The 19,426-nt window shown below is 43.9% G+C and overlaps 1 protein-coding gene across 1 annotated transcript in view; it reads right to left on the reverse strand.

Annotated features, from left to right (window-relative positions):
* pcyt1aa (phosphate cytidylyltransferase 1A, choline a) overlaps nt 1–2,526 on the reverse strand; it is a 58,930-nt gene extending 56,404 nt beyond the window's left edge. The window contains exon 1 of the mRNA XM_072254886.1: nt 2,457–2,526. Coding sequence (XP_072110987.1) covers nt 2,457–2,488 — 32 coding nt within the window. The 5' untranslated portion in view covers nt 2,489–2,526. The remainder of the gene's footprint in view (nt 1–2,456) is intronic.
* Nucleotides 2,527–19,426: the final 16,900 nt, after the last annotated feature.

Below are 19,426 nucleotides of genomic sequence, written 5' to 3' on the forward strand. Positions count from 1 at the left end.
ATAGAGCCGAATAGACTTAAAACTTTCTGCAGCTTCTTTCGGTCCTGTGCAGTAGCCCCTCCATACCAGACAGTGATGCAGCCTGTCAGAATGCTCTCCACGGTGCAACTATAGAAGTTTTTGAGTGTATTTGTTGACATGCCCAATCTCTTCAAAATCCTAATAAAGTATAGCCGCTCTCTTGCCCTCTTCATGACTACATCAATATGTTGGGACCAGGTTAGATCCTCAGAGATCTTGACACTGAGGAACTTGAAGCTGTTCACTCTCTCCACTTCTGATCCCTCTATGAGGATTGGTATGTGTTCCTTCGTCTTACCCTTCCTGAACTCCACAATCAGCTCTTTCGTCTTACTAATGTTGAGTGCCAGGTTGTTGCTGCAGCACCACTCCACTAGTTGGCATAGCTCACTCCTGTACGCCCTCTTGTCACCACCTGAGATTCTATCAACAATGGTTGTATCGTCAGCAAATTTGTAGATGGTATTTGAGCTATGCCTAGCCATGAGCTATGAATGAAATGCTCTTCATTCATAAAAACCTTTCATTCCTGGAATCAATCTCGTGAACCTCCTCTGGACCCTCTCCAATGTCAATACATCTTTTCTTTCTTCTGCCTCTCTCCCTTCTTGAAGAGTAGAGTGACATTTACAATTTTCCAGTCTTCTGGAACTATTCCAGAATCTAGTGATTCTTGAAAGATCATTACTAACGCCTCCACAATCTTTCTAGCCACCTCTTTCAGAACTCTGGGGTGTACACCATCTGGTCCAGGTGACTTACCTACTTTCAGACATTTCAGCTTCCCAAGAAACTCCTCTCTAATTATGGAACTTCACACACTTCATGCCCCCTGACACCTGTTACCTCCACCATACTGCTCGTGTCTTCCACAGTGAAGACTGATGCAAACTACTTATTCAGTTCGTCTGCCATTTCCTTGTCCCCCACTTCTACCTCTCCAGCATAGTCTTCCAGTGGTCTGATATCCAGTCTCACTTCTCTTTTATACTTTATGTGTCTGGAGAAACTTTTAGTATCCTCTTTAATATTATTCGCTAGCTTACTTTCGTATTCCACTTTTACCTTCTTAATGACTTTTCGTTGCCTTTTTCTTGGTTTTTAAAAGCTTCCCAATTCTCTAACCTCCCACTAATTTTTGCTGTATTATATGCCCTCTCTTTGGTTTTAATATCAGCTTTCACTTCTCTTGTTAGCCACGGTTGTGTCATCTTTAGAATACTTCTTCCTCTTTTGGGTGTATATTTCCTGTGCCTTCCGAATTGTTTCAAGAAATTCCAGCCATTGCTGCTCGGCCACCATCTCTGTCAGTGTTCTTTTCCAATCAATTTTGGCCAGCTCCTCTTTCATGCCTCTGTAATTCCCATCTGTAATACTGATACATCTGACTTCAGCTTCTCCGTCTCAAATTTCAGGGTAAATTCGATCAAACTATGATCACTAAGATCACTTAGGGCCGATGGTGGGCACAACCAAGAGTTGCTCTAAAAAGCCATCTCGTAAGCACTCAAGAAATTCCCCCTCCTATAATCCACCACCAACTTGATTTTCTAATCTACCTGCATACTGAAGTCCCCCATGACTATTGTAACATTGCCCTTTTGACATGTATTTTCTACCTCCTGTTGTAATTTGTAGGCCACATCCTTACTACTGTTTGGGGTCTGTATACAACTCCCATCAGGGTCATTTTACCTTTGCAGTTCCTTAGCGCTATCCACAATGATTCAACACCTTCCAACAATATGTCACTTCTTTGTAATGATTTAATTTCATTTTTAACCAACAGATCAACGCCGCCCTCTTGGCCTTCCTGCCTATCCTTTCGATGCAATGTGTATCCTCAGACATTAAGCTCACAACTATAATCTTTCAGCCATGATTCAGTGATGCCTACAGCATCATACCTGCCAATCTGCAACTGTGCTGCAAGCTCATCTACCTTATTCTGTATACTGCGTGCATTCAGACACATCACCTTCAGTCCTGTACTCACCCTTTCGAATTTGGTCGCACCATGCTCAACCTTTTGATTTCTAACTTGGTCTGAGGTCTTACCAACATCTGCCTCCACAACCTCTCCACTAACCATTCTGGCACTCTGCTCCCAATCCCCCTGCACTCTAGTTTAAACCCAATATTCAAAGGGATTCTGCTAGTTGGAATGTGGAATCATTATAAAAATGTAATTCTGTGAATTTACCTGATTAGATTCCAAATATTAAAGTTATGTAAGTGACTATTGCAAATGAAACTGTCTTTAAAAAATAACTATCAATAATATACTCTTTGCCAAGGCATATCGGGCCCTGGGTCTTGTCTTAAATATAAAAAAGACCCAGGTCCTATATCAGCAACCACCCAACCTGCCATTTATCCAGCCCTCCATAAAAGTTGACAAAATCACCATTGAAAATGTAGACCACTTTCCCTACCTTGTCAGCATTCTCTCCTCAAAGGCAGACATCGACTCAGAGATCAACCACCACCTGAGTTGTGCTACTGGAGCCTAGCAAGATTAAGGAAAAGATACTTAAGGACTGCAACATAAAGGTCGAAACAAAACTTTTGGTCTATAGACCAGTCGTCCTTCCTACATTACTGACTGGAGCAAAATCATGGACCACCTAGAGGAGACAACTGAAAGCCCTGGAACAACACCACCAGAAGCTCTTACTGAAGATTTTGAGGATCAGCTGGAAGGACAGAGGCACTAACACCAGCATAATGGAGAAGGCCAACATGAACAGCATCTCCACCATGACAAAACAATACAATTTCCACTGGATGAGTCATGTCACCTGGATGTCTAAGTCACATCTCCTCAAACAGATCCTTTACTCCCAGTGGAAGGAAGGTCAATGAGCCCCTGGTGGGCAAGGAAACACTTCAAAGATAACATCAAATTCAGCCTGAAGAAATTCAACATGACATCTAAAATCTGGGAAGACATTACACCCGATAGCTATGCCTGGAGGAAATCTGTTCAAGAGGGAGCTGTGCTACATGGGAGTGAACTCTGCGTGCTGCAGAGAACAGGCAGCAGCTGCAAAAGGACAGACTGAACAACCGAAAGACCCCTCCACTAACCACAGTCACCACTTCCTCCTGCCCACATGACACCAGAATATGTGGATCCCAGCTTGACCTCGAAACCACCTGAAGACCCAGCAATAGACAACCCTTTAGGAAAATATCATACTCAACTCGAGTGATCGCACTATCCTATTTCTCTCCAATAATATACCGCAGTATGAAAACTCTGTACAGAGTGAACATGACAGCCTTGGGACAGTAGCCTTGAGAATCATTAGGCTGTGTTGCGCTAAGTCTGTTGGTGTGTGATCTTGGTCAACATCCCCGAAACGAGATTATCTGGTCATTAAACTCAATGACTTTACAAATAACACATTGCCCACTCAAAACTGATGAGTTCTTTTTGTTTTCTGAAGAAATTTGATGGTCTTTGAATGTCTCTTCTTCAAAGGACAGTGGAAGTAGTCATTAATTAGTTTTAAGTAAAAAGATTCTTGATAAGCAAGGGTATGAATGCAGGATCGAAGTTCTAATCAGAATCAGGTTTATTATCACTTGTGAAATTTGTTTTGTGGCTCTCAATAATAATTAACACACTATATATAATTAAATAGGTATTGCATAAAGACAGCAAAAAAGTAGAGAGTTGTGTACCCGGGTTCACTGTCCGTCCAGAAAACTGATGAAAGGGAAAGAAGCTGTTCCTAAAATGTTGAGTGTCCATCTTCCTCCCGAAGGTAGTAATGAGGGGAGTGAGCCTCTGGGTGATGGGGGTCTTTAACAATGGATGCCACCTTTTTGAAGCATTGTCTTTTGAAATCTGACTGAGTGGTGCCATAACAACAACCTCTCACTCAATGTCAGCAAGACCAAGGAACTGATTATATAGACTTCATTCAGGAGGAGGTAACCAGAGTCCATGAGCCAGTCCTCATCAGAGAGTCTGAGGTGGAGAGGTCAGCAACTTTAAATGCCTAGGTGTTACTATTTCAGCGGACTTGGTCCTGGGGCCAGCAGGTAAGTGCAATTATAGAACACAGAACACTACAGCACAGTACAGGTCCTTTGGCCCACAGTGTTGTGCTGACCCACACAGTCCTCCGTTTTTCTATCATCTATGTGTCTATCTAAGATTTTCTTAAAAGTCCCTAATGTATCTGCCTCTACCACCATTCCTTGCAACACTTTCTACGCACCCTCTGTGTAAAATAACCTACCTCTGATATCCGCTCCTACACTTACGAAGAAAGCACGGCAGTGCCTCTACTTCCTTGGAAGTTTGCTGAGGTTCAGCATGACACCTGAAACTCTGACAAAATTCTATAGATGTAGGTAGTGGAGAGTATATTGACCGGCTGCATCATAGCCTGGTATGGGAACACCAATGTCCTTGATGGAAAATCCTACAAATGGTAGTGAATTCAGCCCAGTCCATCAGGGTAAAGCCCTCCCAACCACACCATATCTACGTGAAATGCTGTCGTAGCAAAGCAGCATCTTTCATCAGGAATCCTCACCACCCAGAATATGCTCTCTTCTCACTGCTGCCATCAGGAAGAAAGTGTAAGGTATAAGAGCCTGAAGACTTGCATTGCCAGGTTCAGAAATGGTTATTACACCTCAACCATCAGGCTCTTGAACAAAAGTGGAGAACCACTCACCCCATTATTGAACTGTTCCCACAACCTACCGACTTACTTTCAAGGACTCTTCATCTCATGTTCTCAATATTTATGGATTATTTATTTATTATTTGCACTTGCACAGTTTGTTGTCTTCTGCAAACTGGTAGAATGCTTTAGTTCAAAAGTTGAATTTAAGGTCAGAGAAATGTATACGAGTAAAAGATGAACTGATTTCCAAAAGGCATAAAGTAAAAGATGACACATTTCTTTAATATCTTAAGCAAGAAAACTTTTTTATTTCCATCTTTTATGGTTTGAAAATAACAAAAAAAGGAAAAGGGCACAAAGCAAAAGTTTGGGCACCCTACGTGGTCAGTACTCAGTAACCACCCCCTTTGGCAAGCATCACAGCTTGTAAACTCTTTCTGTGGCCAGCTAAGAGTCTTTCAATTCATGTTTGGGGGATTTTCGCCCATTCTTCCTTGCAAAAGGCTTCTAGTTCTGAGAGATTCTTGGGCCGTCTTGCATGCACTGCTCTTTTGAGGTCTATCCACAGATTCTCGATGATGTTTAGGTCAGGGGACTGTGAGGGCCATGGCAAAACCTTCAGCTTGTGCCTCTTGAGGTAGTCCATTGTGGATTTTGAGGTGTGTTTAGGATCATTATCCTGTTGTAGAAGCCATCCTCTTTTCATCTTCGGCTTTTTTACAGATGGTGTGATGTTTGCTTCCAGAATTTGCTGGTATTTAATTGAATTCATTCTTCCCTCTACCAGTAAATGTTTCCCGTGCCACTGGCTGCAACACAAGCCCAAAGCATGATCGATCCACCCCAGTGCTTCACAGTTGGAGAGGGGTTCTTTTCATGAAATTCTGCACCCTTTTTTTTCCAAACACACCTTTGCTCATTGCAGCCAAAAAGTTCTATTCAAAGGGTTCAAAGGAACATCTAAACAAGCCTGATGCATTTTGGAAACAAGTCCTGTGGACTGATGAAGTTAAAATAGAACTTAAAATAGCCAAAAAGGGTACAGAATTTCATGTAGATATGGTGTGGTTGGGAGGACTTTACCCTGATGGACTGGGCTGAATTCACTACCATTTGTAGGATTTTCCATCAAGGACATTGGTGTTCCCATACCAGGCTATGATGCAGCCGGTCAATATACTCTCCACTACCTACATCTATAGAAGTTCGTCAGAGTTTCAGATGTCATGCTGAATCTCCACAAACAGGTTTTAATGAAGTCAGTAACAACTGCAGCATACTCATCCAGGTTTGAAGATGAATCCCTGAATACAGTCCAATCCACATTACTCGCTTAGCTATTCACAGTAACAGAAATTTTGACCGGGGTGCCCAAACTTTTACGTGCCACTGTATGTCACCATATAACTCCATGCTACATTTTCTTGTGGGCATATTCAACAAATCTATAGAATAGTAACTATAACAGAATCAATGAAAGGCTGCCCAAAAAGCATTTCATCCTGTGTGGATGAGTGTGTGACCACAAAGACTTACTGTACATTCCCAAACCAAAAGCCGTGGATGAACCAGGTTTGTCACCTGCTTAAGGCTAGATCTGTGGCATTTATGTCTGGTGATCCGGTCTGTACAAGCAAACCAGGTATGATTTGCGGAGGGTTATTTCAAGGGTGAAGAGACAATTGCGAACAAGGTTGGAGACAACATCGGATGCACGACAACCTTGGCAGAGTTTGTAAGACAGTACTTCCTACAAAGCAAAACCCAATAGCTTGAATCACAACGATGAGTTCATCTGGTTGTGAAGCAATGCCTTCTATGCTTGCTTTGAAAGAGAGCATATAACTACAGCTGTGAAGATCCCCGCTGCACCTGATGACCCTGTGATCTCTGTCTCAGAGGCCGATGTTATGCTGTCTTTAAAGAGAGTGAACCCTCACAAGGTGGAAGGTCCTGATGGAGTACCTGGTAAGGCTCTGAAAACCTGTGCCAACCAACTAGCGGGAATATTCAAGGGCATTTTCAACCTCACACTGTTATGGGCGGAAGCTCCCACTTGCTTCAAAAAGGCAACAATTATACCAATACCTAAGAGGAATAATGTGAGCTCCCTTAATGATTATCACCCAGAAGCACTCACATCTACAGTGATGAAATGCTTTGAGAGGTTGGTGATGACGAGACTGAACTCCTGCCTCAGCAAGGACCTGGACCCACTGCAATTTTCCCATTGCCACAATAGGCAAGATGAAGGAACACATGCCAACCCTCATAGAGGGATCAGAAGTGGAGAGAGAGAGAGGTTTCAAGTTCCTGGGTGTCAAAATCTCTGAGGATCTAACCTGGTCCCAACATATCAATGCAGTTATAAAGAAGGCAAGGCAGCCACTATACTTCATTAGGAGTTTGAAGAGATTTGGTATGTCAACAAATACACTCAAAAAGTTCTATATATGTACTGTGGAGAGCATTCTGACAGGCTGCACCACTGTCTGGTATGGTGGGGGGGCTACTGTACAGGACTGAAAGAAGCTGCAGAGGGTTGTAAATTTAGTTGGCTCCATCTTGGATACTAGCCCACAAAGTACCCAAGACATCTTCAAGGAGCGGTGTCTCAAAAAGGTAGCATCCATTATCAAGGACCCCCAGCACCCAGGGCATGCCCTTTTTTCCCGATGGAGTACCTGGTAAGGCTCTGAAAACCTGTGCCAACCAACTAGCAGAAGTATTCAAGGACATTTTCAACCTCTCACTGCTATGGGCAGAAGTTCCCACTTGCTTTAAAAAGGCAAAAATTATACCAGTGCCTAAGGAGAATAACGTGAGCTGCCTTAATGATTTTTGCCCAGTAGCGCTCACAGCAACAGTGATGAAATGCTTTGAGAGGCTGGTTATGACTAGACTGAACTCCTGCCTCAGCAAGGACCTGAACCCACTGCAATTTTCCTATCGCCACAAAAGGTAAACAGCAGATGCAATCTCCATGGCTCTCCACACAGCTTTAGCCCACTTAGACAACACAAACACATATGTCAGGATGCTGTTCATCGACTATAGCTCAGCATTTAATAGCATCATTCCCACAGTCCTGATTGAGAAGCTGCAGAACCTGGGCCTCTGTACCTCCCTCTGTAATTGGACCCTTGACTTCCTAACCGGAAGACCACAGTCTGTGCAGATTGGTGATAACATCTCCTCCTCGCTGACGATCAACACTGGCACACCTCAGGGGTGTGTGCTTAGCCCACTGCTCTACTCTCTCTATACCCATGACTGTGTGGCTAGGCATAGCTCAAATACCATCTATAAATTTGCTGACAATACAACCATTGTTGGTAGAATCTCAGGTGGTGATAAGCGGACGTACAAGAGTGAGATATGCCAACTAGTGGAATGGTGCCACAGCAACAACCTGGCACTCAACGTCAGTAAGACGAAAGAGCTGATTGTGGACTTCAGGAAGGGTAAGACGAAGGAACACATACCAATTCTCATAGAGGGATCAGAAGTGGAGAGAGTGAGCAGCTTCAAGTTCCTGAGTGTCAAGATCTCTGAGGATCTAACCTGGTCCCAACATATCGATGTAGTTATAAAGAAGGCCAGAAGGCAGGTATACTTCATTTGGAGTTTGAAGAGATTTGGCATGTCAACAAATACACTCAAAAACTTCTATAGTTGTACCATGGAGAGCATTCTGACAGGCTACATCACTGTCTGGTATGGAGGGGCTACTGCCCAGGACCGAAAGAAGCTGCAGAAGACTGTAAATCTAGTCAGCTCCATCTTGGGCACTAGCCTACAGAGTACCCAGGTCATCTTTAGGGCGCGGTGTCTCAGAAAGGGAGCATCCATTATTAAGGACCTCCAGCACCCAGGGCATGCCCTTTTCTCACTGTTACCATCAGGTAGGAGGTACAGAAGCCTGAAGGCACACACTCAGTGAATCAGGAACAGCTTCTTCCCCTCTGCCATCCGATTCCAAAATGGACATTGAAGCTTTGGACACTACCTCACTTTATTTTAATATACAGTATTTCTGTTTTTGCACTTTTTAAAAATCTATTCAATATATGCAACTGTTTTACTTGTTTATTTATTATTGTTTTATTTATTATTATTTTTTTCCCTCTCTGCTAGATTATGTATTGCATTGAACTGCTGCTGCCAAATTAACAAATTTCACGTCATAGGCCGGGGATAATAACCCTGATTCTGATTCTGATCTGGAGTATTGGTCACCCCATTATAGGAAAGATGTCGTGGGTACAGAAGAGGTTTACAATGTTGTTGCGTGGTTTAGAGGTCAGGTGCTATGACGAGAGGTTGAACAAACTTGGATTGTTTTCTCTGGAGCGACGCAGGGTGATGGGAGATCTGAAAGATGTTTATAAGATTATGAGAGGCATAGATAAAGTAGTCAGACAGTATCTTTTTCCCAGGGGTGAAATGTCTAATACCAAATGGCATTTAAGGTGTGAGGGGGTAATTTCAAAGGAGATGTGGGGGCAGGTTTTTTACATGGAGAGTCGTGGGTGCCTGGGGAGGTGGTAGAGCTAAATACATTAGGGGCTTTTAAGAGACATTTAGATAGGCAGGTAAATGAGAGGGAAAAGGAAGGATGTGGACAGTGTGTAGGCAGAAGAGGTTAGTTTGGTTGGCCATTTGATTACCAATTTAATTGGTTCAGCTCAACATTGTTGGCCAAAGGGCCTGTTGAAATTGAAGTTCAATTTCAAGTTTAATTGTCATTCAACCATACATAAATTCCCATGAGTCCAGCAAAACAAAACACTGTTCCTCCAGGGCCAAGGTATCAATGCTCACACACAGCACGAGGCACAAATCTGCAGTCAAACACAACACAGCTTGTCTTCTGCTGAGCAAACACCAGGGGCAACACCGACTCCAGCTTGGACTACGCCATGCTCTATTGTTCTCTGTTCTATAAACTTAAACTTGAACCGACAGCAAAAGTCGGCGTCTTGTCAAATGCAAAGAAAAAGACATGCATGCTCTTTAACAGAAAGTTGTTCAATAGCTTTTCCCACTAGTGTAATCAGCTAAAGTACTGACCCAACCACAAAGGACAAACACAGCTGGCTTTCGGCACAACCAGAGATGTTTGTCAATTAAACATGGAAGCTGCAGGCCACTGGCCCACTGAGCTTGCCCTATTGTTCAAAACGACTATGGCCAATCTTTAATAAATTGGTTTGTTACTGGAGATTCTATCCATTGGCTTCAAACCGAGAAAACTAACTTCCCACATTATCAAAATGTGGGAGCACATCCGAGATATTTTGAGATGAGGGTAAGTTGGTTTATTATTGGCACATGGACTTCTTGCTAACGCAGCCAGCATAATCAAAGACCCCACCCACCCAAGACATTCTCGCTTTTCCCCTCTCCCATCGGGCAGAAGATACAAAATCATGGAATCACGTACCACCAGGTTTAAGGACAGCATCTACAATGGCTATAAGTCTCTTGAATGGTATTCTTGACCTCACAATCTTGTCAGGCCTTATAGTCAAACAGCACAGCACATTCTCCACAACACTTTACTCTTTTATTTTACGTTGTACTACCTCAATCATCGGAACCGTACAAACAGTTCTCTTGATAAATGTGACAATAATAAACCAACACCAATTCCATTACACAAGAAACATTTGTCCTCTTGTTTAATCGCTTTCTCTAACTTACAATTAATCTTTATTTTACATTTAGACCAGGGGATCTGAAACCTGGGGTCCTCGGACCCCTCGCTTAACGGTATTGGTCCATGGCATAAAAGGGTTAGGAACCCCTGATTTAGACCATAAGACATAGGGGCAGAATTAGGCCATTTGGCCCATCGAGCCTGATCCTCCAGCGCTGCTTCACCTAATGAATCAGCTACCACTGGGCATTTTCAATTCCCTGTTTCCATTGCTTTTTACCTCTATTCCCAATTTTTAGAGACTATTGAAGAGTTCCCTTGTGTAAGTTGGACTCCTGACCTTCAAATTTACCCTGTCATGTTCTTGTCTGCCTGCACTTTGTAACTGTAACACTTACTTCTGCATTAAGAAAAGTAGCGAGGACAAGGCAGGGAACTACAAACTGATGAGCCTGACATCAGTGGTGGGGAAATTACTGAAGTGAGTTCTGTGGGACAGAACTGATGGTTTTGTAGCCAAGTTTGCAGATGATACGAGGATAGGTGGAGAGGCAGGTGGTGTTGACAAAGCAGAAAGACCGCAGGAGGGCTTAGACTGGGGGACTGAGCAAAGAAGTGGGAGATGGAATTTAGCGTAGGGTAGTGTTTGGTCATGAACTTTGATAGAAGGAATAATGGTGCAGACTTTTTTCTAAATGAAGAGGAAATTCAAAACTCAGAAGTATAAAGGGACTCGGGAGTACTCATGTAGGGTTCTCTACAAGTTAGCCTACAGGCTGAATCAGTAGTGAGGAAGGTGAGAACTAGAATATAAAAGCAAGGGTGTATTGCTGAGGCTTTGTAAGGCATTGGTCAGACCTCATGGAATATTGTGAGCAGCTTTGGGCCACTTATTAAGGAAAGATGTGCTGGCATTGGAGAGGGTCCAGAGGAGGTTCACAAGAATGATTCCAGGAATGAAAGACCATAAGAACACAAGACCATAAGATAAGATGTAGGAACATCAGGTTTGGTCCAGAATTTCAACACGGCTGATCCAATTTTCCTCTCAGCCCCAATTTCCTGCCTTCTCCTCATACCTCTTCATGTCCCAACCAATCAAGAATCTAAAAAGGGTTACCGTATGAGGAGCGTTTGATGGCTCTGAACCTGTACTTGCTGAAGTTCAGAAGAATGCAGAGAGAATCTAGTTGAAACCTGTCAAATATTGAAAGGATTATATAGAGTAGATGTGGAGAGGATGTTTCCTATGGTGGGGGGGTCTGGGATGAAAGGGCACAGCCTCAGAATAAAAGGACTACCCTTTAGAAGAGAAATGAGGAATTTCTTTAGCCAGAGGGTGGTGAATCTATGGAATTCATTGCCACAGACTGCTGTGGAGACTAGATCATTGGGTGTATTTAAAGCAGAGGTTGGTAAGTTCTTGATTAGTCAGGGTGTCAAAGGTTATGGGGAGAAGGCAGAAGAATAGGGTTAAGAGGGATAATAAATAAGTGATGATGGGATAGCAGAGCATAGATGATGGGCCAAGTGGCCCAATTCTGCTCCTATATCTTATGGGACAGGATCTATAAGTATTTGGATACATTGAACGGTTGCACGACAGCCCTGGGGAGAAAGCTGTTCTTTTTCATAGAAACATAGAAACATAGAAAATAGGTGCAGGAGTAGGCCATTCGGCCCTTCGAGCCTTCACCGCCATTCAGTATGATCATGGCTGATCATCCAACTCAGAACCCTGTACCAGCCTTCTCTCCATACCCCCTGATCCCTTTACCCACAAGGGCCATATCTAACTCCCTCTTAAATATAGCCAATGAACTGGCCTCAACTGTTTCCTGTGGCAGAGAATTCCACAGATTCACCACTCTCTGTGTGAAGAAGTTTTTCCTCATCTCGGTCCTAAAAGGCTTCCCCTTTATCCTCAAACTGTGACCCCTCGTTCTGGACTTCCCCAAAATCGGGAACAATCTTCCTGCATCTAGCCTGTCCAATCCCTTTAGGATTTTATACGTTTCAATCAGATCCCCCCTCAATCTTCTAAATTCCAACGAGTATAAGCCTAGTTCATCAGTCTTTCATCATATGAAAGTCCTGCCATCCCAGGAATCAATCTGGTGAACCTTCTTTGTACTCCCTCTATGGCAAGGATGTCTTTCCTCAGATTAGGGGACCAAAACTGCACACAATACTCCAGGTGTGGTCTCACCAAGGCCTTGTACAACTGCAGTAGTACCTCCCTGCTCCTGTACTCGAATCCTCTTGCTATGAATGCCAGCATATCATTTGCCTTTTTCACCACCTGCTGTACCTGCATGCCCACTTTCAATGACTGGTGTATAATGACACCCAGGTCTCGTTGCACCTCCCCTTTTCCTAATCGGCCACCATTCAGATAATAATCTGTTTTCCTGTTTTTGCCACCAAAGTGGATAACTTCACATTTATCCACATTAAATTGCATCTGCCATGAATTTGCCCACTCACCTAACCTATCCAAGTCACCCTGCATCCTCTTAGCATCCTCCCTACAGCTAACACTGCCGTCCAGCTTCGTGTCATCCGCAAACTTGGAGATGCTGCATTTAATTCCCTCATCCAAGTCATTAATATATATTGTAAACAACTGGGGTCCCAGCACTGAGCCTTGCGGTACCCCACTAGTCACTGCCTGCCATTCTGAAAAGGTCCCGTTTATTCCCACTCTTTGCTTCCTGTCTGCCAACCAATTCTCTATCCGCATCAATACCTTACCCCCAATACCGTGTGCTTTAAGTTTGCACACTAATCTCCTGTGTGGGACCTTGTCAAAAGCCTTTTGAAAATCCAAATATACCACATCCACTGGTTCTCCCCTATCCACTCTACTAGTTACATCCTCAAAAAATTCTATGAGATTCGTCAGACATGATTTTCCTTTCACAAATCCATGCTGACTTTGTCCGATCATTTCACCGCTTTCCAAATGTGCTGTTATCACATCTTTGATAACTGACTCTAGCAGTTTCCCCACCACCGATGTTAGGCTTAACCAGTCTATAATTCCCCGGTTTCTCTCTCCCTCCTTTTTTAAAAAGTGGGGTTACATTAGCCACCCTCCAATCCTCTGGAACTAGTCCAGAATTTAAAGAGTTTTGAAAAATTATCACTAATGCATCCACTATTTCTTGGGCTACTTCCTTAAGCACTCTGGGATGCAGACCATCTGGCCCTGGGGATTTATCTGCCTTTAATCCCTTCAATTTACCTAACACCACTTCCCTACTAACATGTATTTCCCTCAGTTTCTCCATCTCACTGGACCCTCTGTCCCCTACTATTTCCGGAAGATTATTTATGTCCTCCTTGGTGAAGACAGAACCAAAGTAATTATTCAATTGGTCTGCCATGTCCTTGCTCCCCATAATCAATTCACCTGTTTCTGTCTGTAAGGGACCTACATTTGTCTTAACCAATCTTTTTTCTTTTCACATATCTATAAAAGCTTTTACAGTCAGTTTTTATGTTCCCTGCCAGTTTTCTCTCATAATCTTTTTTCCCCTTCCTAATTAAGCCCTTTGTCCTCCTCTGCTGAACTCTGAATTTCTCCCAGTCCTCAGGTGAGCCACTTTTTCTGGCTAATTTGTATGCTTCTTCTTTGGAATTGATACTATCCCTAATTTCCCTTGTCAGCCACAGGTGCACTACCTTCCCTGATTTATTCTTTTGCCAAACTGGGATGAACAATTGTAGTTCATCCATGCAATCTTTAAATGCTTGCCATTGCATATCCACCATCAACCCTTTAAGTGTCATTTGCCAGTCTATCTTAGCTAATTCACGTCTCATACCTTCAAAGTTACCCTTCTTTAAGTTCAGAACCTTTGCTTCTAAATTAACTATGTCACTCTCCATCTTAATGAAGAATTCCACCATATTATGGTCACTCTTACCCAAGGGGCCTCTCACGACAAGATTGCTAATTAACCCTTCCTCATTGCTCAATACCCAGTCTAGAATAGCCTGCACTCTAGTTGGTTCCTCGACAGGTTGGTTCAAAAAACCATCCCGCGTACATTCCAAGAAATCCTCTTCCTCAGCACCTTTACCAATTTGGTTCACCCAATCTACATGTAGATTGAAGTCACCCATTATAACTGCCGTTCCTTTATTGCACACATTTCTAATTTCCTGTTTAATACCATCCCCAACCTCACTACTACTGTTAGGTGGCCTGTACACAACTCCCACCAGCGTTTTCTGCCCCTTAGTGTTATGCATAGAACATAGAACATGGAACATAGAATAGTACAGCACAGTACAGGCCCTTCGGCCCACAATGTTGTGCTGACCCTCAAACCCTGCCTCCCATATAAGCCCCCACCTTAAATTCCTCCATATACCTGTCTAGTAGTCTCTTAAACTTCACTAGTGTATCTGCCTCCACCACTGACTCAGGCAGTGCATTCCACGCACCAACCACTCACTGAGTAAAAAACCCTCCTCTAATATCCCCCTTGAACTTCCCACCCCTTACCTCAAAGCCATGTCCTCTTGTACTGAGCAGTGGTGCCCTGGGGAAGAGGTGCTGGCTATCCACTCTATCTATTCCTCTTATTATCTTGTACACATCTATCATGTCTGCACTCATCCTCCTTCTCTCCAAAGAGTAAAGCCCTAGTTTCCTTAATCTCTGATCATAATGCATACTTTCTAAACCAGGCAGCATCCTGGTAAATCTCCTTTGTACCCTTTCCAATGCTTCCACATCCTTCCTATAGTGAGGTGACCAGAATTGGACACAATACTCCCAAGTGTGGCCTAACCAGAGTTTTATAGAGCTGCATCATTACATCGCGACTCTTAAACTCTATCCCTCGACTTATGAAAGCTAACACCCCATAAGCTTTCTTAACTACCCTATCCACCTGTGAGGCAACTTTCAGGGATCTGTGGACATGTACCCCGAGATCCCTCTGCTCCTCCACACTACCAAGTATCCTGCCATTTACTTTGTACTCTGCCTTGGAGTTTGTCCTTCCAAAGCGTACCACCTCACACTTCTCCGGGTTCAACTCCATCTGCCACTTCTCAGCCCACTTCTGCATCCTATCAATGTCTCTCTGCAATCTTTGACAATCCTCTACACTATCTACAACACCACCAACCTTTGTGTCGTCTGCAAACTTGCCAACCCACCCTTCTAACCCCACATCCAGGTCGTTAATAAAAATCACGAAAAGTAGAGGTCCCAGAACAGATCCTTGTGGGACACCACTAGTCACAATCCTCCAATCTGAATGTACTCCCTCCACCACCACCCTCTGCCTTCCCTGGATCCCATGCCTTCTAACTTTCTGAATAAGCCTACTGTGTAGAACCTTGTCAAATGCCTTACTAAAATCCATATAGATCACATCCACTGCACTACCCTCATCTATATGCCTGGTCACCTCCTCAAAGAACTCTATCAGGCTTGTTAGACACGATCTGCCCTTCACAAAGCCATGCTGACTGTCCCTGATCAGACCATGATTCTCTAAATGCCTATAGATCTTATCTCTAAGAATCTTTTCCAACAGCTTTCCCACCACAGACGTAAGGCTCACTGGTCTATAATTACCCGGACTATCCCTACTACCTTTTTCATACAAGGGAACAACATTCACCTCCCTCCAATCCTCCGGTACCATTCCCGTGGACAACGAGGACATAAAGATCCTAGCCAGTGGCTCAGCAATCTCTTCTCTCGCCTCGTGGAGCAGCCTGGGGAATATTCCGTCAGGCCCTGGGGACTTATCTGTCTTAATGTATTTTAACAACTCCAACACCTCCTCTCCCTTAATATCAGCATGCTCCAGAACATCAACCTCACTCGTATTGTCCTCACCATCATCAAGTTCCCTCTCATTGGTGAATACCGAAGAGAAGTGTTCATTGAGGACCTCGCTCACTTCCACAGCCTCCAGGCACATCTTCCCACCTTTATCTCTAATCGGTCCTACCTTCACTCCTGTCATCCTTTTTTTCTTTACATAATTGAAGAATGCCTTGGGTTTTTCCTTTACCCTACTCGCCAAGGCCTTCTCATGCCCCCTTCCTGCTCTTCTCAGCCTCTTCTTAAGCTCCTTTCTTGCTTCCCTATATTTCTCAATAGACTCATCTGATCCTTGCTTCCTAAACCTCATGTATGCTGCCTTCTTCCACCTGACTAGATTTTCCACCTCACTTGTCACCCATGGTTCCTTCACCCTACCATTCTTTATCTTCCTCACCGGGACAAATTTATCCCTTACATCCCGCAAGAGATCTCTAAACATCGACCACATGTCCATAGTACATTTCCCTGCAAAAACGTCATCCCAATTCACACCCGCAGTTCTAGCCTTATAGCCTCATAATTTGCCTTTCCCCAATTAAAAATTTTCCTGTCCTCTTTGATTCTATCCTTTTCCATGATAATTATAAAGGCCAGGGAGCAGTGGTCACTGTCCCCCAGATGCTCACCCACTGAGAGATCTGTGACCTGACCCGGTTCATTACCTAGTACTAGATCTAGTGTGGCATTCCCCCTGGTCGGCCTGTCCACATACTGTGACAGGAATCCATCCTGGACACACTTAACAAATTCTGCCCTATCTAAACCCTTGGAACTAATCAGGTGCCAATCAATATTAGGGAAGTTAAAGTCACCCATGATAACAACCCTGTTATTTTTGCACCTTTCCAAAATCTGCCCATATCGATTCCACATCCTCCCGGCTTATGTCCTTCCTGTATATTGCGTTAATCTTCTCTCTAACCAGCAACACCACCCCACCTCCTTTTCTTTCATGTCTATCCCTCCTAAATATTGATATCCCTGAATGTTGAGCTCCCATCCTTGGTCACCCTGGAGCCTTGTCTCTGTGATCCCAACTATATCATATTCATTAATAACAATCTGCACTTTTAATTCATCCACCTTGTTACGAATGCTCCTTGCATTGACACAAAGCCTTCAGGCGCGCTTTTACAACTTTCTTAGCCCTTATACAGTTATGTTGAAAAGTGGCCCTTTTTGATGCTTGCCCTGGATTTGCCTGCCTGCCAATTTTACTTTTCACCTTACTACTTTTTGCTTCTACCCTCATTTTACACCCCTCTGTCTCTCTGCACTGGTTCCCATCCCCATGTTGTGAACTAACTTCCTCTCGCCTTGCCTCTTTAATTTGATTCCCACCCCCCAACCATTCTAGTTTAAAGTCATCTCAGTAGCCCTCGTTAATCTCCCTGCCAGGATATTGGTCCCCCTAGGATTCAAGTGTAACCCATCCTTTTTGTACAGGTCACGCCTGCGCCAAAAGAGGTCCCAATGATCCAAAAACTTGAATCCCTACCCCCTGCTCCAATCCTTCAGCCACGCATTTATCCTCCACCTCATCGCATTCCTACTCTCACTGTCGCGTGGCACAGGCAGTAATCCCGAGATTACTACCTTTGCGGTCCTTTTTCTCAACTCCCTTCCTAGCTCCCTATATTCTCCTTTCAGGATCTCTTCCCTTTTCCTATCTATGTCATTGGTACCTATATGTACTACGACCTCTGGCTCCTCACCCTCCCACTTCAGGATATCTTGGACACGATCAGAAATATCCCGGACCCTGGCACCAGGGAGGCAAACTACCATCCGGGTCTCTGGACTGCGTCCACAGAATCACCTATCTGACCCCCTTACTATCGAGTCCCCTATCACAACTGCTCTCCTCTTCCTTTCCCTATCCTTCTGAGCTACAGGGCCGGACTCTGTGCCGGAGGCATGGCCACTGTCGCTTCCCCCAGGTAAGCTGTCCCCCCCAACAGTACTCAAACAGGAGTACCTATTGTCAAGGGGCACAGCCACATTCTGGATGTCCATGCAGAAGTGTTTCTGTATCTCCTGCCGGATGGGAGGAGATTGAACAGGTGATTACTGGGGTGGGATGAGTCTACTATGATGTTGTGAGCGTGCTGTCAACAGCGTGAGTTGCAGATGGCTTCCATATCAGGTAGTTGCATCCCAGTGATGTTCTGTGCAGTGCTGGTCACTCAGTGAAGTGCTTTCTGGTCGAACTTCTTGTGGCTAAAGTACTATACTGCCATGCAGTAGGTCAATATGCCCTCAATTACACATCGAGAAAGGTTTACCAGTAGCTTTTGGGATAAATCTGCTCCCTTTAAACTCCTAAAGTAGTATAGGTGCTGTTTCACATTCCCTCCTACTTGGTGGTGCAAGAGAGCTCTTCTCTGATGTTTACTCCCAAACACTTAAAGCTGGAGACCCTTTCCACTGCTTCACCAGTTATGAGTACTGTAGTGGATTTCCTGAAATTAATAACCGTGTCTTTAGGTTTTTTTTTTGATGTTGAGTGAAAGGTTTATGCTTCTTGCACCTTTCAGACAGTTTCTGCACCATCTCTCTGTATGCTGTTTTGTTGTTTGTAATTAGTCCAATCACTGTGGTGTCGTCTGCAAATCTGATGATGCAGTTGGTGGCATAGGCAAGGGCACAGTCATGGGTGAAAGGTGTAAAGGAGAGGGCTCAGTACACATCCCTGCGGTACACCGGTGTTCGGTCAGGGAGGTTGATGTGTACTTGCCTAGTCTGACTGTCTCGGTGTCTGGAACAGGATGCAGGACCAAGTCTTCACTGCATCTTGGGACATGTGACGATGATAAAGCAATACCAGTACTATATTGAATGGTTCTGCATTGACAAGGGCTCGGCCTTTCAGCTGTGACAATAAATGAAACTCCTGCTGCCTGTCAACATAATCAGTATAGCTCTCCATGGTGTCTTTGTCCATTATCCATCCCAACTTCACAAGATTAATGATTCCTTTCTAAACCACATGAGAATATTTTGAGAAATTCAAGTCTTTTCACATAAATATCTCCCAGAAACTTCAGTTACAAGTTGACTGAGTCCGCTACCCTACATAAAATGCTGGAGGAAATCAGCAGGTCAGACAGCAACTATAAAGGGGACTACAGATGTGAAAATTCAGGCTGAGACCCTTCATCAGGACTGAAGGAAGGGGGAAAAGTCAGAATAAGAAGGTGTGGAGAGGGGAAGGATTACAAACTAACAGGTAAG

The sequence above is a fragment of the Mobula birostris genome, chromosome 4 (assembly GCF_030028105.1).
Source record: "Mobula birostris isolate sMobBir1 chromosome 4, sMobBir1.hap1, whole genome shotgun sequence".
In the NCBI taxonomy this organism is placed as follows: Eukaryota; Metazoa; Chordata; class Chondrichthyes; order Myliobatiformes; family Myliobatidae; genus Mobula; species Mobula birostris.